At 38.2% G+C, this 23,641-nt stretch overlaps 5 protein-coding genes across 10 annotated transcripts; 3 read left to right on the top strand and 2 right to left on the bottom strand.

The window, feature by feature from the left end:
* Positions 1–2: 2 nt before the first annotated feature.
* LOC121467888 lies at positions 3–694 on the bottom strand. Its single transcript, XM_041710584.1, has one exon. It carries the CDS (start codon positions 375–377, stop codon positions 3–5), a length of 375 nt encoding a protein of 124 aa, XP_041566518.1. The 5' UTR covers positions 378–694.
* A 960-nt stretch (positions 695–1,654) lies between these two features.
* LOC108134822 (nucleic acid dioxygenase ALKBH1) lies at positions 1,655–2,901 on the bottom strand. The gene is made up of 3 exons (XM_017255276.2): positions 2,696–2,901; positions 2,081–2,619; positions 1,655–2,021 (listed from the first exon to the last, which is right to left on the bottom strand). Exons 1-3 carry the CDS (start codon positions 2,807–2,809, stop codon positions 1,679–1,681), a joined length of 996 nt encoding a protein of 331 aa, XP_017110765.1. The 5' UTR covers positions 2,810–2,901; the 3' UTR covers positions 1,655–1,678.
* A 938-nt stretch (positions 2,902–3,839) lies between these two features.
* On the top strand, positions 3,840–9,412 carry LOC108134861 (guanine nucleotide-binding protein subunit beta-1). 2 transcript variants are annotated; one of them, XM_017255346.2, is made up of 3 exons: positions 3,840–3,985; positions 5,205–5,319; positions 5,399–9,412. In XM_017255346.2, exon 3 carries the CDS (start codon positions 5,635–5,637, stop codon positions 6,655–6,657), a length of 1,023 nt encoding a protein of 340 aa, XP_017110835.1. In that variant the 5' UTR covers positions 3,840–3,985; positions 5,205–5,319; positions 5,399–5,634; the 3' UTR covers positions 6,658–9,412. The 2 variants fall into 2 exon arrangements, with proteins under 2 accessions (XP_017110835.1, XP_017110834.1); XM_017255345.2 differs by having other exon boundaries at positions 4,964–5,319.
* A 3,422-nt stretch (positions 9,413–12,834) lies between these two features.
* On the top strand, positions 12,835–14,312 carry LOC108134862 (glyceraldehyde-3-phosphate dehydrogenase 2). The gene is made up of 2 exons (XM_017255347.2): positions 12,835–12,935; positions 13,010–14,312. The coding sequence occupies exon 2, from the start codon at positions 13,031–13,033 to the stop codon at positions 14,027–14,029; it is 999 nt and encodes a 332-aa protein (XP_017110836.1). The 5' UTR covers positions 12,835–12,935; positions 13,010–13,030; the 3' UTR covers positions 14,030–14,312.
* Positions 14,313–15,925: 1,613 nt separating this feature from the next.
* Positions 15,926–22,070, top strand: LOC108134884 (BTB/POZ domain-containing protein 7). 5 transcript variants are annotated; one of them, XM_017255381.2, is made up of 7 exons: positions 15,926–16,154; positions 16,842–17,037; positions 17,107–17,267; positions 18,199–18,323; positions 18,408–19,060; positions 19,131–21,746; positions 21,808–22,070. In XM_017255381.2, the coding sequence occupies exons 5-7, from the start codon at positions 18,629–18,631 to the stop codon at positions 21,955–21,957; spliced, it is 3,198 nt and encodes a 1,065-aa protein (XP_017110870.1). In that variant the 5' UTR covers positions 15,926–16,154; positions 16,842–17,037; positions 17,107–17,267; positions 18,199–18,323; positions 18,408–18,628; the 3' UTR covers positions 21,958–22,070. The 5 variants fall into 5 exon arrangements, with proteins under 5 accessions (XP_017110870.1, XP_017110871.1, XP_017110872.1 ...); XM_017255382.2 differs by having other exon boundaries at positions 16,842–17,041; XM_017255383.2 differs by lacking the exon at positions 16,842–17,037 and having other exon boundaries at positions 15,926–16,091.
* The last annotated feature ends 1,571 nt before the right edge of the window (positions 22,071–23,641 follow it).

Here is a 23,641-nt window from a genome sequence, read left to right as displayed (position 1 = left end):
GTTTAAGATTGTTTACGCGGCGAACAAAAGTGATAGATTTCTGGATTCGATTTCTCGGCTCGCTGGAAATAATGAACGTCGCGCGTACAGTACAAACACTTGTACGAATTGGCGGCGTAGCAACTGAAATTCTTGCGATTGTGCGTAAAAATGTAGTGTGCGCAAATGTCGCTAAAGGAGAAACTCATGAATTGCATGCGGCACGTCAAGCATTGGACCAGTTCACCCTGATGTCGGTGATCACTGCGCAATATTGGGTGCGTCGCATCATTTTCGGTGCGATCGAGCGTTTCGTTTAAATTACCAACTGCGGCAGTTGTGCTTTTGATTACTTCGAGGCTGCAGTTATTCGAGGGTCTGTTCATAGACATGCTCATCCATCCAAAATGGTTAAAAAATGCTGGGGAAAATGCTCACGATATTGAATTTATGCTAAACATTCTCTATGCCAGCATATAAAACTGAGAACTCGCGCTTGCATATGTACATCTATGTATGTGTGTTGTAAATAAGGTCACAGATATTTCACATATGAACTGCAAGTCTGAATTTATTCACATTTGCGTTTTTTTTTTACAATTATTCACGTTGTTTCACTGTAATTTCACGGCGTCGTATCGTTTATTATTTTAAAATGTGGTATTTAGTATGACCGCCGTTGGACCGTTAATACTTTCCATCTGTCCAAATATTAAAACCTTTCGATAAAAATACTCATTCACGAACTAGGCTCGTTTCCACTAGAGAAGCGTCCACTGACACGTTCGATAACAACATCGATATTTATATATATTTACATTTATTACATTTTCAATATTGTTAAAAGTACTTCAAAACAGCTCTCGTAGTTTTCAGAATTTAGCAATATCTATGCATATTTTTATAATAAAGATTAACTAAAGTATATTACGTTTTTTAATGCTTCCATTTTATGATAACTAGTTTAAAGACTGTTATTTGAAAAATTCAATAACTATCAAAATATGGAAAAAAGGGTAACAAATAAATAATCGCATTTAAAGATTGGCTGATAATATAAATTTTTGGTCGATTTTCTAAATAATTTTGATGAAAAAATTAATTCATGTTTACATGTCCAACGTATCTAACATATTTGGTAAGAAATAATTTTTAAACTCAATTATTCTTGTATGCAATTATAATTTAATTTATTCAATATTAAATTTAAATCAAACAAACACAAAAATCTTATTTATGTACATAGTTGAGGTATCCGTTAACCGTTATTTAGTGGTGAGAAAATATTGCTAATAATTGGGTTAGACAATTTGCTATAGGATCATTATATGTGAAATAACATATAAACTCAATTATTCCTGTAATGCCATTAAAATTAAATTTATTCAATATTTTAAAACAAACAAAATCCAAAATCTTACTTGTGTAGTTGAGATAACCGTTAACCGTTAATTAGTGGTGGGCAAAATATTGCGAATAATTGGGTTGACAGTTTGCTATAGGTTCATTTAATGTGAAAATTTGTATATTTATTAAAAACAAAAAGTAAGCTTAATACAACAAGTCAACGTTTATATACCCTTGAAAACATCACATTAGTCAAGCTCAAGTTTTTTCCGAACCAAGTCCGATACAGCTCCAAAAATAGACTGAAGACGCTGACACATTCGTCATATAAAATAAATAATATATTTTTATTTCAACTTAACTTTACATCCCCTGGGTTTAACACTTGTCGTACATTAATATTAATGCGTGAATCATCAATATAGTTTGAAAAAGGCTGCCAAAAGTTGGAGTCGCCCACTTTTTTGAATAGATCCATATCCAACAGATTTGATCCATTATCTGCATCATTGATATCTTCATTTGTCAGCGTCGAATTCCAAAGTTTTTGAGTTTTGATTATACGGGGTACGGCGTGATAGCACAGGCGCGATGCTTCAGACATTATTAAAACGTCACCACTCTGGAGATAGATGGCGCTGGGCTTTTCTTCTAAAGTCGTTCCACCGATTAGAAAAATAGCGGTCTGACCAAAACTGATAAAGATATAATCATAGTGAGTAAAGAGGGGTGTTTCCCTTTTCATGTACCTTACCTTAACGAAAACAATGGGGCCGATTTGTTAGGTTCAGAATGATCAGTGTGTCCCGACAAAGTACTACCAACCGGATAATAATTTACTATAGCAGCTTCCGGCCTAAAGTCGCAGTAGCCCAACACGGTTGCAAACAATCGACACATACTGCCCAAATCTTCTGGAAACGGTGACTGCATTTGCTCATCGTAAAGCTTCGTGTCCCAGTTGTGATGATATCCGAATGTTGTCCAACGCATTGCCGCTTTCATGCGTTGGAATTCGTCACTATCGCTGCACTGATCAAGCTGTTTCCACCAGTCCGATCTAACTGCATCATTAAAGAGTCTTTCATTCAGGTTAACAATATTTGGTGTTCGTGGATAGTCCCGTAGACATCGAGCAGTCCAGTAACGTTGACCACGCTCTGTAAATGGGTTTCGAATAATGATAATGCCAGGATGATGCGTCAGAGCATAAGCTCGCCAATCTGTTGGCCGTTTAATGCCGGGAATCATCTGAACATTATGTTCGTTGCTGATACTTAAAAGTTGAACATTCTGCGATTGTAAATAGAAATTCAAATAATATGCAATTGCAACTGCAACAGGTCTCTTCGGTTCGGTCGAGACTCACATAATTTTGATGTAGATCATTCTGCTTAATGTCAATATCATCAACATTAATCACATCCGTTAAATCAGGACTGCTACTTTTCGACTTATATTGCTTAAAAACCAACCTAAACATATTTTAAAACAATATATACAAAAAAAAACAATAAATTATTAATAACAGACGGCAAAAGTGTGACCGCGATTGCAAACATCCGAAATACTTTTCAACACCTTAAGAAAACTTACCGAAATACCAAAACTACCCCCGTAGAAAAGAAACTAAATCGATTACAACTCGATCATAACAAAATTATTTGAACCTTAAAAAATGGCATATTTATAATATTTTTTATTCAGTAAACTCTACAATAATTCGCTGGGATGAATCAAAAGACATATCCTCTTTGCTTTTGATTATGGATGTAAACTGTTGGTGCATCTCCAAATATTACATGTACTCACGCTACAGCTTTTAAATTTTTGATAAAATAAATACTGATAAAATTGTGCAAATTTCGTTTTAGTGATTCATTTCAAGTAGGGTAGTGGTAGTGGGAAACTTTTTTATCGATATATAAGAAGTATTTCCATCGATGTATCGATGATACAACTTTTTATACGATAATCCCACAAAATCTTCCCTGGAAATAGTTCCGACATAGACAGATTTGAAACTCTTTTTCTCGATAATAATCATTTTAAAATAAACAGATAATTAATAAAATTCTCCATTTTTATAATGACTCCTGACAGTTTATTTCTTAAGTTTTCTTTTTGAGCGTTTTAATTTTCAAAATTTTATGGTTGCGCGGCAGACGTTTTGCTGAATATCTCAAGAACCATGCAAAACTGAAAATCCCAGCAGAAGCGTTAGGCCTGCACAATTCTTTCTAAAATATTCAGTTATTTGTTTTTTGATGAACAACAGTTCTTGCTTGCTAACACATACATTCCTTTAAATTTTTCTACTTTATATTTTGTACTACTTTTTTGTATTTTAATTTGTATATAAAAATAAAAATACAAACAGAATACTACAAACTAAATTAAATAAAAATCGGCTACGATACATCTTTCTCTCCTCCCAAAGTGTGAATCCAGTATGTTCCCGAATATGTATCCACACTATCGATAACAACCGAGTACATCGATACTCTTTTCTTACACCCTTAATTTGTTTCTAGGTGTTGGCTGCCAATTGTAGAGTGCAAATGAAAAGTTACAGATTGGTGGCATCGTTAACAGAATTTTCAGTTATTTGTGTAGTTGAAGACGGGAATTTGTTTTGCGTATAAAGTTAACTTTGCGTGTAAGTAACGTTTCTCGTCAACGTATTCAGTCCTGTGAATGAAAATTGATAGAAAAATTACTGATCTATGGTAATGTGTGTGTATGTGCTAAATGAAAATTTTCATGCTCGAGGTATGAAGATGCAGTCCCAGTATTTTGCGCTTACATATATGATTATCAGGGCCCAGTTTCGAGTTTTCGTACACGGTTTTCGGCATACAAAATGATTTATTTGTTCCCGTAAAAAAAAAAAATTCAATGTTTAAAATTGATTATTTTTTTTATCTATTTCTTTCTTACTCTTTGTCATGTGTGCGCTTACGCTATCGGCATTGGTGCGAATGCGACAAATATTCATCGCTACTGTTTTTGTCTCACCGCCTGCTTTCGGGGACTTCTGACCTGCTTTTGCTGCCGCGCTTTCAATTGCGCACGGCGCGTATCACTGGTCGTGCTGCTTACTCCCATCAGTTCGGCGTATACGCAGCGGTGGTGGTGCAAAATTGCAATTTTGGTGTACAAAAAAAGCAAAAGGAATATCCTATCCTCTATCCAACAGTGGCGAGAAATCCAAACGACAGGACGGGCAACATAAAGAAAAATTTGTATTTTCATCTTGTTGTACTCAAGATAATTTTTTTTTTTAAATATCCATAACAACAAATCAGTTTTTAATAAACGAAGGCAACCGAGCAGAGCAGAGCGGCGCAGGCTTAGGACCGTAATTCGTAATTAAAATCCGAGACAATTACAATTTAAACAAATCGAAAACGAAACCGAAACGAAGGGAAGGCAGGAGACTGCTCGAAGCAAGGTTGGTGAAACTGAAACTATCGAAAAAAATTAAAAAAGATATATCCGACTGCACAGTTATTTCGCCAACCTTACGAATCGAATCGCAGGTGCTATAACTATAGGAATCCGATTCCGAATTTTCCACTATAACATAGTTGAAGTATGAGCGCAAAGTATATTTAACAAAGCAAACTTTCTACAGGGATCTAAATACACCAACCGCACATTCATACAACTACAGCAACATTACTACTGTATTAACCCAAACCAAACCAAAAAAAAATCAAATAATTCAATTGGCAGAACAGAAGACAAACTTAAACGTCTGAATTAATGCACAAGAATAGAATGCGTGAATAGTATTCCAAAACCAAAACTAAAACCAAAACCAAAACTAAAACCAAAACCAAAATCAAACCAAAACTAAAACGAAACTCTTGCAGAATCGGTTGATTTATCCATACTAGACAGTGCACAAACTAATCGTCGTATGCAAGCGTGATCATAAAAAGCTTTTCATTCACATAAGCTTCTGGCCAGCTTACAAAAAAAATTCGCGTGAGTACCATTATCTTTTCCGAACACTCAATGTTCAGGTTTATGAATATACATTTGTTTACTTTTCAATACTATATAGCACTGCATCAGCATCAGCATCTGCAAAGCGAAGCCAAAGCGACAGCGAGTGGGGAAAAGCAGAGCACAGGATCAGGAACGCCGGTTGCACAAATAAATCTATACTACTATACCACACAAATCCGAAACTCGAATCGAAGAATCAGTAGCACAAGCAGCAGGAGCAGAAGCACAAGAAGCGGTAGCAGAAGCAGAAGCAAGGATCAGCTAAAGACGTCTCAACGATAAAAAGAAAAGATGAATGAACTAGACAGTCTCAGGCAGGAAGCCGAATCCCTAAAAAATGCCATACGGGATGCCCGAAAGGCCGCCTGCGACACATCCCTGTTGCAAGCAGCCTCCTCTCTGGAACCCATTGGCCGCATACAGATGCGTACCCGGCGTACATTACGCGGCCATTTGGCGAAAATCTACGCCATGCACTGGGGCAACGACTCCAGGAACCTCGTGTCAGCCTCACAGGACGGTAAGCTAATCGTGTGGGACTCGCATACCACGAACAAAGTCCACGCCATTCCACTACGATCCTCATGGGTGATGACCTGTGCGTACGCTCCATCTGGCAGCTATGTGGCCTGCGGTGGCCTCGACAACATGTGTTCAATTTACAACCTAAAGACGCGAGAGGGTAATGTTCGTGTGTCCCGAGAGCTGCCGGGCCATGGTGGTTATCTATCATGCTGCCGCTTCCTGGACGACAATCAGATAGTTACCAGCTCCGGTGACATGTCGTGCGGCCTGTGGGACATCGAGACCGGCCTGCAGGTCACCTCGTTTCTGGGCCACACCGGCGATGTGATGGCGCTCTCGCTGGCTCCCCAATGCAAAACGTTCGTCTCCGGTGCCTGCGATGCATCCGCCAAGCTCTGGGACATACGGGAAGGAGTCTGTAAACAGACCTTCCCCGGCCACGAATCTGATATCAATGCGGTGACATTTTTCCCCAATGGACAAGCATTTGCCACCGGCTCGGACGACGCTACCTGTCGACTCTTCGACATTCGTGCCGATCAGGAGCTGGCCATGTACTCGCACGACAACATCATATGCGGCATCACCTCTGTGGCATTCTCGAAGAGCGGCCGTCTGTTATTAGCGGGCTACGACGACTTCAACTGCAATGTGTGGGACACGATGAAAGCTGAACGGTCTGGCATACTCGCCGGTCACGACAACCGTGTATCCTGTTTGGGCGTCACCGAAAACGGCATGGCGGTGGCAACAGGATCGTGGGACTCCTTCTTGCGTGTATGGAACTAAACAAAAACAAAAAAAAAAAAAAAAAAAAAACAAAAAAAAAAGAAAAATAACTTCAAAATGCATTAAAGGGTGGGGTGGGGTCAGGTCAACGGTTGCGCAGTCTGCGGATAGTGTTTCACCACCCATCATCTACATTGTGATCTAATGTAAATGATGATTCGGTGTTACCTCTGTGGTTAATATTAAATGAGTGCCGGACGTTTTGAATATGTGGGCGCAGCTAGTTGACTAGAACGTAGACCACAACAACAAAGAACTTTATATACAACATTATTTATATTGCTATATACTTATTAACTAAAATTATACAAAAAAAAAAAAAAAAAACAAAGAAAAGAAAAACCGCAGACATACGCAGCAACATACAAATAGACATACACACGCATACAAGAATATTATTAGTGTAAATGGAAAATTGAAACAAAAAAAAGAAAAAACAACAAAAATGAAAACGAAAACGAAAACGATGGGCCCGCTGATAGTCAGTTGTTTAGTCAGAATTCCGGTTACAGCTACAGTTTAAAAAGTACGTAAATTAAACTTAGTTCGAATCGTATTTCAGTGGTGAGTGCAACTGATGGAACTCCCAGGAGTTCGCCAACACCGTATTGCGTATTGCGTCAGTCAGTCAGTCAGTCGTTTGCACTTTGTAAAAGAAAAAGAAGGTATCATTGTAATCATGTATGTCAACAAGTAAATACATATTCTTTTGCGTATAATACATAAACTTCAGAATGTGGATCCTGATGAAGGGAAGTCAAATAAAGTTAAAGCATTTAAAAAATAAAAACAACAAAAAAAAAAAAGAAATCACGGCAAACCTAAAAGTAAACAAAACAAAACCAAACAAAACAAAAAAAATTGCGTAATAAACTTTATAAATCAAGTAATGAAAAAAGTAAACAAAACACTATAACAAATTTTTGTCTTATTATGTTTAAGTCCCTAATTTATATACAAACAAAAATAAGAATGATTTAAATAACATATATGTAAACTATGCATTAGTGAAAAAAGTGGAAAACTATTTATATATAATATGATGGCCATATAAGCTATAACAATAAATTGAAAAACACCTTTAAATCTTATAATACATTTATAAATGTTTAACAAAATCTTAACAAATACATTCATAGAATTGCGGCAGTAAGGGCATTAAAGCATCATGGAAATAATTTGAGCATTCAATTCATCCTCTCACTACAATTGATACAGTTGAATTTTGTTCATTTGTTCTCCTAAATTCTTATGAGGTTTTACAAATATGGCTTATATGAGGTTTGAAAATGCAAAAATGATTGTAGAATGCAAAAACTAAAGCTTATATTGTGCAAATACTGATATTGTCTTGCTGTCTTACGAATATACTGAATCATCAAGTTCTTATCTACTTTTTTTTTTTGTTTTTAATTAATTTTAAGAGGTAATAGGAAATAGGAAATTCGCGGAAACCAATTCCAGCATTCTGAAATCCTACAAATACCATGTTTCATTAAAAATTGTAATAAACTGAATAGTTTATTGACCTTCTTGTAGTATTTTTTTACAATAATATGTTGGTCCGATAGGTAAATTGTGATTTAAAGTGAATAGTTTTTCAAGCAACGAGAAACCCTAAACCAATACCAATTACCAATACCAATCAAAAATCGAAATCAACATTTAAAATGGACAAAATTGTGTATTTTTACCAACTTTTGATGCTTGATAATATTGTACCGAATATTCCTATGTATATGTGTAACTATTGGTAAGCTTACAACAGCTGCAGTTATTTGAGCTCTGCTTTTTCACCATAGATGGACTTACTTATTTTTAGAGTACATTCTGGACATTCTGGACGGCCATTTTAAAACTAATGCTGTTTCAAAACTATGAATAAATTATGAAAAGAAAACTTTGTAACATTTAAATAATAAAATATAACAAAAATATGATAATCTTATTGTTTAACTCAAACAAGGAATAGTTCAAGTTTGTCTGTCTATTTTGCAAAAAATGAAAATTGCGTGAATTTGCGTAGTCAAATCGACAAAGTAAGTCCATCTAAGGTTAATAATAATTACGTACGCACTTTACGAATTGTCAGGAATTTTTTACTCCAGCAGTAAGTTTAATTAAAATATTTTTCTATCACAGCCCAAAAAGGAATATAGTAACGTGTTTTTTATTTTTAACTGTTTTTTTTTTGTTAGAGTACTTTGTTATGGGTACACGCATCCTCAAGTATGTTAATATCAGAACCCTTCTCTATGTATGTGTGTTTCCATGTAAATTTAATTATGTATACGTTATGTTTATATGTATATGCCACAGGATCATATATATGCGCATATATGTATTGTAATTTAATTACTGTTTTATTTGTCTACCTAAAGCGACAAATTTAATAAAATGGTTTATTTGTAATTAGTTATTAACAATAATTAAATGCTGTCAACAAACAATTGAAATTTAAATAAAACATGGTCATGTAATAAACATACATACAAACATACATATTTAAAACTGAAAACTGAAGATTACTAACATTAATTTATAATTTGTGTCATAGCCGTCAACTCAGCGTTATATCTAGAATAAATAATAAAGAAAATTGTGTTAAGCAAATGCTACATACATATATCATTTAATGTACGTGTGGACATACATATGTACATGCCGAAAAACATTAATTAAGAGTTTGGTCTGTCAGGATTAACGGGTTAATAAAACTGGCATGCTAATAGTCATACATTTATATGCAATCAAATTAAATTTTTTTCAATTAAACACTTGGTCATTTCATATCTACTTTGACTTGCCGCAACATTATAGTCCTAAAAGATAATTCAGTCTGGAAGTTATACAGGATGCGGAACGATTGTAGAATAAAGTTAAAGAAGAGCGTTGCTATTGTCGCACAGAATAAAGGATAACTAAATAAAAAAGGAATCTAAAATGACGGTTTTTACTTAGTAACAGAATTAGTTTCAGTATCAAATTAAAAAAGTTTTTGTTATTGATACGCCTAACATTTTTTTTATTATTATATATTTATTATTCATATTTTTATTTATTTTTTTTTAATGTATTCTAGTTGTTGTTTAGTAGCTGTGTTGATATTCACATAATGATAAATACCCGCATTTCGATTTAAAATTTTTTTTAAATGATCTAATATCAAAATAGAATTTATTGTTCTGATACATTAGAAAAATAATACGATTATGTTCAGGATTTGCTGGAAAAAAATCTTCGGGCAGGAGCAGGATTCGAGCCTGTAACCGGAGATAAATTCTTTTTTGCAGCTCGTGACGTCAATCTGTAATGAGGTTTCTAGGTTGCCAAACCGGATATGTCGTCGGGGATCAACAACCCTCTATTTGCCTCGGGTCAAATACCACCTGCTGAACCTCCTGCGGTTCAACCATTTCACAATTATTGATTGTCGGAGGACATTAAGCGACCCGATGAGCTCGTCATCAGTTCCAGTTCCCATAAATCTCTTAGCCGGCGCCGTTTTTAGCCATTTTTTGAGGTCAACTTTCGAGTAAATCCTTTTCAAAATGATAGTTCTGAAAGTATACTAGAAGAATCGAATGGATTTCATCGGATTATTATTATAGCTTGTGTTCTCTGGCAAGTATTTCCAGAAGTAACTATTAAGACTCTGCGAGAAATAAAAACATTAAGAAATTAAACTATCAAAATATTTTTTTTTATTGGGGCCAACAGTACGTATGAGTGATACAAACTGAAGCCAATGCACATACCAAAATCTATAGATGCGATTTTTAGCTTGTGTACTATGACAAGTATTTAAAAAAAAGTAACTAATGGCCTTTATAACTCTGCGACAAATCAAAATATTAGGAAACTAAACGTATCAAAATAAATTTTGTTATCAAGGCCAACAGTACGTATGAGTGATAAAAATATAAAAAGTAAAAAGCTTCTTTTACAACAGATTCCTTTTTAAAAGTCCCGCCAAATACAAATTGGAAATTATTAAAATGAACAAAAAGTCATATTGTTGTCATATTGTGTATTGAAGACATGCGGACTTAACATCCCAGTTTGATGTTGAGTTAGATGAGAAATTTTTAAAACAGTAAGTGTGGATAATGAATCTGTCTCTGAAGGAGTATGGAACTTTAAGTTTAATGCGCCGGAAGCAATATAACAAGATAATTTATCATTGCGCTGCAAAAAAAAAATTTCCAAATTATTTATGCACTACACAATGTATTACATTTTTTTTTGGAAAAGTCGGACTTGAAATTAGAAATGTCGAATATATTTAAGAAATCTTATCAATAATATTCTGTTTTTATAGAAAAATTATATTTTTTATATCGCTCTAAAATATCGATATATCGATATCTTTTCATATGTTTTCAAAAAAATTTATACTGTGCCCAACAATAAAAAGATACAGTCTATATAAATCAAATTAAAAATTTTAATTAATTTGATTCAATTTTACATGAATATATGAAGCAAACATTAATATGAGATTCAAGTTTTGTATGTTTTAATATGAGCATACTTTTTGGAGATTCGAGGTTTATATGTGTAATACAAATTAAGTATTTTTGTAGTGGCAATATATGGCTTCTACAAACTTTTAAAATAGGCGTTGCTTTATATGGAAATCCGTCAATTGGCTGCATAGACATCGACAAAAACTAAGTTTTAGTGGAAAGAAAGTATTATAGGTATATATTATTATGCAAGCTGATAGAACCAGCAAAACAGAAAAAGACTTCGACGTTATATCGAAAACAACACAGTTGCGAAAAAATATCGGTTTTATTGTGTAAGATATAAGTTGGAATTACCGTAATTTATAAAAATAAAACTGAATGACTATTTATATGATTTTGTTTTACATTAAACTTGCCGACCCTTAAAACAAAATTTTAAGAAAATTTTCCAGAGTTTAGGGAATATTAAATTAAAGATAGAATAAAATTTAAAAAAAATAGATAAGCCATTTATTAAATGAAATTGTAGCGTTGCAGAACTGGCTGTCAGTTATTTATCGATAGGCCACCAGGATAAAAAATAACCAATACTAAAGTAGATATTAACTGGGAAATTGAATAGATATTTTCTTATTTAGTTTAAAGTTGGCACAAGCTTTTAGTGGGCTTTATATATGTAGGTTAAAATTTGTTTTTAGTTCAGCGTTGCCACCTATTTAAGATGAATGTACCCATGTATGTACAATACGCTATGTACTAGGCTTAATTGTTTATCTTGCGCTTTACCGTTTTATGAAATGACGCTTTGATTGCATAGGCATTACATATCTATTTACGTATGCACAAAAAATAATTTTTGAGTATATAACGCATTACCTGAGTGTTCTCATATTCGAGCAGTTAAGAATATACATATGACCTTCAAATGTTAATTTTTCTGCAGTTTAAAACAATATGTATGTATATGTAATTATATACATATTTATGTACAAATGAGTACATAAGACATACGTGTATAGTTCCAAATTATATCATTAAGTTTGTTCATATTTATACACGCATACAAAGTACCATTAGTATTTATATTCATTATTTCCAATTAATATTCATCAAGACATGGCTATATACATATGTACCTGCAAACATATGCACATAACTACCGGCAACCACACTTAGTATGAATGCATATTCTTATGTATAATGTATGTACATACATTCAAATACAAAATTCGCATGTGTGTATGACGAGCAAAATTTGCTCTCTCAAAAGCTCAAAAATTCCAGTAACAAAATTGAGCAAATTGTATAACATAGCAAACATTTTTCAGGCAACCAATTAAAAAATATTTGCAATTTTTGTGTGGTCAACTATAATTTTACAGTATATAATTTTTTGTTAACTTAAAAACTAATTTTTTGCTTAACATTATCGGGATAATTAAAAAACCAAATTCGGTTCAACTTTGTATGTTTATCATACATACAATAATCTAGCGTAATGGTTTTAAGATGGTTTTCTTACTCCTTCGTTTGTATTCGTTTTTTTTTTTCTTACCTGTTGATAATTTTCAATGTCACGTAAATATATATAAATTTGCTAACAACATCCGATTTCCAAAAAATCGCAATAAGAAAGTCTACTGGGTAACATTCAGCTTTAATATAAATTTGAGAGCAAAAGCTTTTTTTTGTGGTGGTTGCGTGTGACAGAAACGTCCTTCATCTGACTTTGAAAATTTTCTCGCCTAGGTCTACGCTCAATATTTCTCAGTTATCACAGTCGATTCCTTGCTGGCAAGCCGATAGGTACTGGACCTCTTCTCTCCGCGGATAACTACCAAGTCAAATACTAACTAGATTTCACTTTTTATTTCACACAGTGAATAAACAAAGAGTTAACCATGTCGAAGATTGGTATCAACGGATTTGGACGCATCGGTCGCCTGGTGCTGCGTGCCGCCATCGATAAGGGCGCCTCCGTGGTGGCTGTGAACGATCCCTTCATCGATGTCAGCTACATGGTGTACCTCTTCAAGTTCGACTCCACCCATGGACGTTTTAAGGGCACCGTGTCCGCCGAGGGCGGCTTCCTGGTCGTCAATGGCCAGAAGATCACCGTCTTCAGCGAGCGCGACCCGGCCAACATCAACTGGGCCAGCGCTGGTGCCGAATACGTTGTGGAGTCCACTGGCGTTTTCACCACCATCGACAAGGCATCCACTCACTTGAAGGGCGGTGCCAAGAAGGTCATCATCTCGGCCCCATCTGCCGACGCACCCATGTTCGTCTGCGGTGTCAATTTGGAGGCCTACAGCCCGGACATGAAGGTGGTTTCGAACGCCTCGTGCACCACCAACTGCCTGGCTCCCCTGGCCAAGGTCATCAACGATAACTTCGAGATTGTGGAGGGTCTGATGACCACCGTCCATGCCACCACCGCTACCCAGAAGACCGTGGATGGTCCCTCTGGAAAACTGTGGCGTGACGGTCGTGGCGCTGCCCAGAACATCATCCCAGCTTCCACTGGCGCCGCCAAGGCCGTTGGCAAGGTTATCCCGGCTCTCAACGGCAAGCTGACTGGCATGGCTTTCCGTGTGCCCACTCCCAATGTGTCCGTCGTCGACTTGACTGTCCGTCTGGGCAAGGGAGCTAGCTACGATGAGATCAAGGCCAAGGTTCAGGAGGCTGCCAACGGACCTCTGAAGGGAATTCTCGGCTACACCGACGAGGAGGTCGTCTCTACCGATTTCCTCAGCGACACCCACTCGTCTGTCTTTGACGCCAAGGCTGGCATTTCTCTTAACGACAAGTTCGTTAAATTGATCTCTTGGTACGACAACGAGTTTGGATATTCCAACCGCGTCATCGATCTGATCAAGTATATGCAATCCAAGGATTAAATAATTGATTAACCACCCGCACATATTGAAGTTAGTAGCGCGGTAAATTAAGCGAGACATCAGAAATATCCAGAAATGGCATCACATAATGCTTGTGCTCCCCGGTGGAGCATCACTATCCGCAATTAAATATGCTTCTGTTTTTGCTCTTCAATTTGCCAGCTATATTGGAAAAATTTGAATACATACCTCCATATATGCATAAATATGTTAACTGTTGTTGAATAAAATTTCACTCTGTGTGTAGTTGTAAAAGTATCCATGATTACGCATTTAAATACAATTTTTTGCATTTTTATTTGACGATAGGACGTTAACTTGCTACCAGGGAAAAATGATTAATCTATAACCCCAATTATAGATAAGAATGTTTGAATGGCGATAAAGCTAATGGTAATTTTTCCTGTAATTTGGTTTTCGAACGATACGAACCGGGTGAGGCAAAGCTTTTTTCTAAAACGGTCTTCGAGGAAAGGCTGTCTGCTGGGCTAACTACATATATCGTAGCCCAAAAATGTAAGAAATTAACCCAATTTAAACGTTACAGGATTAAACAATAATTACTTATTTCAGGTAATGCACTAAAAAACCTTCGTATGTACATATGTATGTATCTATGTACTTATGACCTGTTTTTATGATGAAAGTTTTATGAATGCGTGAAATTAAAATAGTCCGCTTACGCTTGTCAAATACGAATTCATGAAATTAAAGCATCCATGACTGGTCCCAAAATCGCGGGTATAGGAAAGAGCTTAAACTGGCATTAGTTTGCAACGTCGTTTGGAGCAAAAGCTTTTAGTAAATTTATAGAGAACAAAAATGTTGTTATTTTCCATATCATGAATTTGTTGCATGATATAACATTCCATAGGTATGATAATGTTGAGAAAGTTTTTGTTGATAGCTTTACACTTAGCAAATAAACTGCGAAGGACCAGGGTCAGTATGCCAAATATATGTACATACACGTATGTGTGTTCATATATACATACATATGACTGCTATAAGATTGCGAAAGCTAATTAGCGAAATTCGAAAGAGGCAAAAAAGTTTATCTACAAATATGCCTGGTGATGCTACCCACGTACATACATATATGTATGTACATACATAAAAACATCTGACAAACATTATAATAGTCTGTACTCCTAAAATACTCCTTCCCTTTCCGTATTAGTGTTATGGTACTACTAAATCTATTATTACATTTATACATCTACATATTTGCCGAAAGGATTCGTATTTCGTATGTGTAGGTGAAAAAAATATAAATAGTCAGATTTTACGTATTCACGTATTCTACGTAGGCCCTTTTTTGATGAATTGGTGATTTGTGAGAATAGACGTTTGACATTTTCGAAAACTCCTAACCATTCCCCTGGGATGAGTTTTGTGGGAAGTCGAACACATATTTAACGGGGGGTAATCTTTGTGGTGTGACCAGACTCTGAATTATGGTACGGGCTCACTGTCAATCAGATGAGTTTGTTGACAGCCAAAAATAAACAAATTAAATAAATAATAACTGCGAAGGTAATTAAGTAGTTAAAAACATATTTGTCTAGCTTTGTTGTGACGGGATCACTGTCAATTTGGCTTATTTGCAAATAAAAAGTTCTCGATAGGTAAGTCTTAGTATTTGAAAATAAGGTTTTTATTAGTAATAGATTTTGCGTTTATTAAATTCCTAATAAAAACTGTGACTACGAGTTTATTAAACAATAATTGACTATCGATACTTTTTATAAGCAAATAAGTAGTGTGAATAAGCGTGTATTACAATCGAGTTTCGCTGATGTGAGAACAAGTACAAAACTTTAACTGAATGGGTTTTTGGGAGCGTTTCTATCGGTATCGATATTTAATCGTTTGGTATCCAGTCTTTGTCGATAATTTAATAAAGACGGGCACACTTATTTTCAGAACATTTTAATACTGGCATGTAAATAAAATAATCAATTGATGAAACCCTAAAATAAAATGTGAATTATTGGACATGCAATTGTAACCATTGAACATAATCCATCATAACAAGTATCGACTTCTTGTTCCTGCTTATGTGAGTTTAAGTTGTCAAGTGAAAATGCTATAACTGGTGTATTTCTGAAGTGGCGAACAAAGAGTATGTTTTCCAAGTGATTTAATAAATGATTTGTTTAACTGTTCGCTAATGTAAGAAAACTTTGTGCCCAGCAACAGAATTTAGAATTCTCATCTTACGTATGTGAAGAGTGAACATAAAATGTATACATATTGGTATATATGTGTATATGTGGAAATATATGTGCGGATCTCATTAATATTTAATAATTGTAAACGGTGTCAACACAGTTTGGATACTTTCGTTAATACTAAAGCATTTTTTAACGGAGTTTAAACTACAATATTCACATGTATTAAAATGTTAATAGATGTTCAGTTGCACATGTGCAACAGTGCGATTCTCTATACATATGTATGCCTATCTATTTTTGGTATATGTACATTTAAATTTTCAATGTTGTCCATAAATGAGTTACACAAATGAGTTTATCTAACGGTCACAAATGTTCAGTAACTTTTACTAGAATGTGTATATGCCTAAACAGCAAAACTATTTGTTATGTGTGTATATATGTGCATATGGGACGCTCCATGTCAACTTGACTATCGTATTGGCAACTTCGTGTATACATAAGTATGTATGTATGTAGTGAATTTTATTGAAACGAAACAAATATTAAGTGTTTGAAAAGTGTACCAGAGAAAGGTTTCAAAGAAAAAAAAAAAATTTGTCATGATTTCTTACAATTTTTCTAATCTGAAATAGTTTTCCAACAAGACAAAAGTCACCCCGATTTGCTACAATTTGTTTTATTGTTTCGTTGGAACGCCAACGTCCCATTTACATTTTAACATACGCACATATATACCTATGGGTACATACATATGTGGGTCAATGTAGACAATACTCATAAAACCTACATAATATAACAGCACTTTGCGTTGTTTATTTGGGCATGTCGGTATGTATGTACCTATGAATTTTCATTAAAATATACGTGCTAATATTTACATTAACGGTCCTGTTCTAGGTCACTTTTCACCAGTGATGCAAATATAATCATAAATGCGTGTTTAAAGTTTGCCAACGTTCGTTACCGACATATTTTAAGCTGGCAAATCGGAATCAGTATGCCTTTCCATAAAACATTATAAACAATTGGATTTCGAAGACTGAACGCCAAAAGCATAGGTTTGTAAAAAGTGCATAACAATAATTTGTGCTTTAACTTGTTTCCATAAATGTCTTGTTGGTTTTTTCCAAAAGTTATTTATTCTAAAACGAATTCAGAACTGTGTGGTTCATAGGGCGGCAAAGGCGTGGTCATAATTTGAATCCTAAATAACTTGTTTCCCGTTTATTAATTTATTAATTTATTTCTTAATGTAAACTAACAAAGGTTTGTCTTGCACTTTTTTTTTTGGAACATCACTTAGCAAAACGTAAAATGTACCAATTTTCTAAACACACCACACACAAAATAAGGTGTATTTGCATTTAAATAAATGACATTCCTAATTTCTCTTAAAGTTATAAACCTTAAAATTATAAACATTATTTATGGAAGTTTCGTCGATATGATGACGCCTCTTATATTGTAATAATCAATTGCTCAGATACAATGTTTGTCTAATATTTCATCTTTTATATGTATTTACACAGATTATAAAAATTGTAAGGCCTTGTACAAAATTATCTGCTTAATACGACCGTAGCACCATGATTCTGAAATTCATTCTTATAACTTCCGGTTAAAAAAAAAAATAATAAAACATGGACAATATGATTAAAGCAATTCGTCATATCGTCAAATTATCGTGAACATTTCAAAACAGCAATTTTTATTTTCATTTTCCGGCTTAGCTCAAATGGTAAATAAGTTCTTTAGAATACAAATCACTAAACAACAAATTAAAAGAGAATTTATTAATGAATTGGGCTGAATGGGTCTTAAAAAAGATAATATGATTTATTGGCACAACCCTAGAGGTTTCAATATTGATCTATATTCAGTATTCTTTATTACAGAAAGAGTAAACATATAAGTAAGATAATATTCTCGATCCTTATAGAAAGTTTTTTGAGGTCCACTAACGTAATGCATTGGTTTTCCAACTTACAGATATATCTATCGCGTGCTATCATGTTCACGAGAAGACACCGATTTGTTGAGGGTTCAGATTCAGGCAGATCGAAGTCCGAAAAGCTGAATTTGTAGGATGCTGAAAGAAAAAATGCACAAATAAGGTACTTGACACATTTTCCTGCTTCAAACTCGTCCAAACCATGCCTTATATACATATATATGTTTAATTACTTAATTAATTTCAGAACCCGGTTGTTGATAACTCTCTGCCACTAAGCATATAGAGAAGGGCAGCCAAACGTTTTTAAGCATGAAAGTACAACATATAATCCAGTGTGCATGCCCTGCATAAGAACACTCACAAAAGGTATCGCGCTCGCATCCAGTTTTGTATTGGATTTCGGTCAGAGCCAGATCCCAAGTCCAAGTCCAAGTCCAAGTTCAAGCCAAAGCCAAAGCACTCGAGATGGGAGCCAACACTTCGAGCAGCAGCAGCAGCAGTTATCCGACGGTGGCCTCATCGGGAAGTGCCGGGAACAGTAACTCCAGCAGCTCCAATGGCAACCTATCGGCCGGCATGCCGGATATGTCCTCATCTGGTGCCTATGGCCTCGGTGGCACTGGCAGTGGCAGTGGCTGTGGCCCCAGTGGCGGCGGGAATGCAACTGGAGCGCCGGGGATCGTGATCAGCGGAGGAGCACATTACCATCGCGATCAGCGGCGAAAGCGGGCCACTGGCTTCGCGACCCTCAAGCGCAAGTTCATACGGCGACGGCGCTCCTCGAAGGCATGTGACCATGCACGCGTCCTGCGCGACTTTGTGTCCGATTGGGCGCCCGTCGAGTTGGCCGCATTGTGTGAGGAGTTCGAGGCACTGTCAGCGCTGAGGGATTTGTCGGTTAGCAAACATTGTCGGGTTATCAACTGGTGTACAGCTTCTAAACTTGATATTCTCAATTCGATTGCAGGTGCAAGCTGAACTGGCCCGTCCGCCGGCAGCGACGTTCAAGCAGGATCTGGCTGCCATCTATGAGAAGAACTTGTGCACCGATTGTGATCTTGTCTTTCGCGGAACGATATTCTCGGTCCACCGTTCGATATTGTCGGCCCGTTGTGTATATTTTCGGGATCTGCTGGCCGGATGTCCCGGTTTCGGGGCGCGCATATGTCTCGAGTTGCCCACATCGCCCATCGATGTGCAGCTCTTCTCGTCACTATTGCGCTACCTATACACCGGTGATCTGTGTCCCCACGATCCGAACATTGACATTGGCCTGCTGCGCCAGCTGGGCAAGGATTTTGGCACTCCCAATCCGCTGGAGCATGATCTGCGCTATCTGCTGGAGACCGGCGACTATGCAGACGCCGCCCTCGTCTTCACCGCCGACGGAAGCAACGACTATCTCAGACAGGACTCGGGCACCTCGGAGTACGGCTTCCGGCCGAAGATTGAGCTTCCTTGCCATAAAGCGATACTGAGTGCACGCTCACCGTTTTTCCGCAATCTAATCGCGCGTCGTACACGCAACATGGACGAGTATGTGGAGCGTTCGCTGCACGTGCCCACACGCATCGTGCTGGACGAGACGGTTATACCAAAAAGATATGCACGGGTGCTGCTGCAGGCCATCTACCTGGACTCGGTGGACCTGACGTTGATTTTGCGCGGCGTGGGATCGGGCACATCGGCCGGTTCGCTTGGCGAGGTCCATGCCCTGACCAACACGGGGCGTGTGCGACCGACGACCCTCGAGGAGGCCATGGAGCTGTACCAGATCGGGCGCTTTCTGGAGCTGGACATACTGGCGCAGGGCTGTGAGGATTTGATACTCGAGTGGCTGTCCATCGAGACGTTGCCCACAGTGCTGAAGTGGGGCTGCCAGCCGCACGGATCCGCCTGGGTTTTTCGCCAGGCCTGTCAGTATTTGAGGGAGGAGTTCGCCGCCGTCAGTTCGTCGCCGGTGTTGCATCAACTGGACAAGTCGCAGCTGATACACATTCTGCACAGCAACTTCTTGCAGGCCTCCGAACTGGAGGTGCTGCAGGCCGTCCTCAAGTGGGGCGAGCAGGAGCTCATCCGGCGCATGGAGGACAGGGAGCCCAATCTCTTGTCCCACACGGCCCACTCGGTGGCACGCAAGGGTGTGAAGAAGCGGGACCTGAGTGACATTGAGTTGCGCGAGATCCTCTCGGAGCTGCTGCCCCTGGTGCGCATGGACCATGTCCTGCCGCCGCACTGCGAGGTCCTCTGCCAGGCAATACGACGGGGTCTCGTGAGCACTCCCCCCTCGCACATGATCGGCGACGAGCGGGAGAATCTGCGGATCAATGCCTGGATTCGGGGGGGAAAGAACCAGGGATTGTACGTGCGACCGCGTCTGTTTATGCCCTACTTTGAGGAGGTTAAGGCGCTGCTGGAGGATCGAATGTCGTCGTCGCACCATCAGGTCGAACTGATGCGAATGCGACGGTGTCGACATCCTCCCGACATCCCGGACACGCTGTACATGGTCTCGCACATGAACTCAAAGGCGAATAGTGATCTTAGCACCGTAGAGAACCGCAGCACTGATGGCAATGTGGATATATTAGTGGGCGCCGCCGTGATTCCGCCACCGGACAACCAAACACTGCTGGCCATGCGCAAGCGGGAGCACAAGCTGCGCCAGTCGCCCATGTGCCAGCGGGCTCTGCTGTTGCCGCTCTCCTCGAAGAGCGAAATCGATCGGCAAATCCGGCTGCGGGTGGTCAGGGAGTTCAATCTGCCCGACGAGGTGTCCGACCTGCTAGAGATCGCTCTGCAGAGCAACCATCAGGGCCGGAACGACAACCATGCCGAGGAGACGGGCGGTGCGTCGACCTCGCAAAAGGATGACTCCCTGCTCGAGGACGAGGATCAAAGTCCGCCACCCTCGCCGGCGGCCACTTGCTCCGTTCCGCGACACACTGCCGTGCCATCGGCATTCCTGTCGCCCCTTGGCGGCGGTGGCGGCGGCGGCGGCGGCGGCTCCTCCTCATCGGCGGCCACGTCGTGCGGCAACGATGCAGTCCATCCCTGCTACAGTCGAAATCTCACCTTTCCACGTCACCACTCGAACGGCCTGATCGGTGTGGCCAATGCGTTTGGATCCAGTTCGGGATCGGGATCGGGCTCCGGATCGGGTTCCGGATCGGGGCCAACGCTACAGTGCAGCTACTCGCGTCTCACGGCGGCGGCAGCGGCGGCGGCGGCGGCACACCAGCGCAACGATCTACCAGCCCTGATCACCGAGGGTGACTTTCGGTTCCCGCACGGCAACGGGCTGGTGGGACTGGACATGGGCGCCGAGGGCGGCGCCTGTGGCCTGGACGCGGCCAACAGCCATCTGTCCGAAATGATGCCGGACGTGGCGATGGCCACCGCCTCGCTGGGTCAGCTCCACCTGACCAACAACGGGGCCGGCGGATGCGCCAGCAACATGGGCGGACGCGCTGTTAGCAGCAACAACGACATGTCCGAGAGCTTGCAATTGGATTTAGGCGATGGCCCCAGTCCTCACATAATTGGAAGTGCTGTCGGCTCAATGACTCTGCGGAATATACAGGTAAGTTGTACAGCACTCCTAAATGAAATTAAAAATGAAATTGTTTACTTTGTTTTTGAAGCACCAACTGCCAACAAACAACTATCACCATTTCATGCAGCGATCGAATTCGCCATTTGAACTGCTGCGGCAGGGACAGCCATCGCCATCGCCAACATCACATCCACAACATTCCGGGACATACAATTCTGGACCACCAAGGTTTTTATAGAGATTTCGAGTGGCCCCCGATCACGGGCATTATTTTAGCATGCCTTTCTGAATAAAAATCCGATACAATTAAAAACTAAAAATTTAGATAAATAAAACAAACTACTAAATAAATGTCAAAACGATGCATACCCCTTTCCAATGATCTATCCAATATACACACAAGCTGGAAAGAGAAAGCGAAGAAGCAAATATACAAATTCTCTTCAAAATGTTCTCAAACATTGGAATATCGCTGTCGTTATAAAGTTCTAGTGAACCTACATACATAGTTTGACTCCAACGTTTCTGGAGCAATTTGGATTGTTAAACGGCCAACGGTAAGAATAATTGCAATAAATGATAGACTTTGAACTAGCCAACAAAAAAAAAAATATAGTTTGTTATGCTTTGAAAAACATCTAAATGGTTTGTGTTGAAACCCAACAATTTTACCCCATTAAGGAATATTAAGAAACATTTCATTTCGAAGATTTCTCAAGGGTTTTTTCGCCTTGAACTTAAACAACACTTTCTTACTGACTTTTAAAGCCCCTCGATTATATTAGGTTCATAAACATAATATACACATATAGCCGGATTTCTGAATAGATAAGTAAGTATTGTGCATAATAACATATTTAATTTAGGTGTTTCTGAATATGATTACAAATTTAAGTGAATATTTTGTCGTCCCAACTTATTAACTGGTTATTTTTGAAAGCTAAACTTTATTCGAATTGAAACGACATAATTTAACAAGGCATGATAGGATCCATTACCATCGTCGTTTAAGGCAAAATTGACCACATCACTAAAAAATTGGTATATCCTACAGAATAATTTTACAAGTAGTTAGCTAAAAAGTTTCAGCTTGGTCATCAGTTATAGCCTTGTTTTCACATATTTCCCTGTTGTGAAAGAGAGCGAGAGGTCAATAGTTCACATAGTTTTCCCCAAGCTGGTAATAGAGAGGGAAATTCTGAATTTGCAGGTACATATCGAGTCCCAGCCGCTAAACGAATGTAAGCAACAAAAATTATATTTTACAAGAATGATATATTTTCCGAATACTAAAAAAGGCTACTTTATTTATACCCGTTACTTGTAGAAGTAAAGGGTATTATTGTATTCGTTGAAAAGTATGTAACAGGCAGATGGAAGCTTTTCCGAACACATAAAGTATATATATTCTGAATCAGGATCAACACCCGAGTCGATCTAGCCCTGTCCGTCTGTCTGTCCGTCCGCATTAACGTTGAGATCTCAAAAACTTTAAAAGCTACAGATTTGGGATTTGACAAGTAGATTCTAGGTTTTCTTACGCAACGCCCACAAACCGCGAATGTCTAACATTTTATTTTAAGACATGGTACAGGGAAGTTATTGGGCTGTTATATGTTTGTTTCGGTCATAAATCGTACTACTGTTTTAGAAGTTATTGAGTCTTTAGGTACTCTGCCGCCGCTCTGCCGCCGCTTTGCTGCCACTGTGCCGGCAATTCACTATCCTATATGCTCAATAGATTGGACCGTTGTGATCGCTGATGTAGAGAGACATGAGAATTAAACAATTTCAGTTTTAGACAAATGTTTTTAATGTCTCTTGAGAATTTTTTTTTTTATTTTGCAAAAACCTAAAAAAACACTTTTAAGGAATCAGTTTTTGTGACAAAGTAATGGTCAACAGTTGGAATGTCATACATC

The sequence above is a fragment of the Drosophila elegans genome, unplaced genomic scaffold (assembly GCF_018152505.1).
Source record: "Drosophila elegans isolate 14027-0461.03 unplaced genomic scaffold, ASM1815250v1 contig_149, whole genome shotgun sequence".
Taxonomy (NCBI): domain Eukaryota; kingdom Metazoa; phylum Arthropoda; class Insecta; order Diptera; family Drosophilidae; genus Drosophila; species Drosophila elegans.
This window is presented reverse-complemented; position numbering and strand designations above follow the sequence as displayed.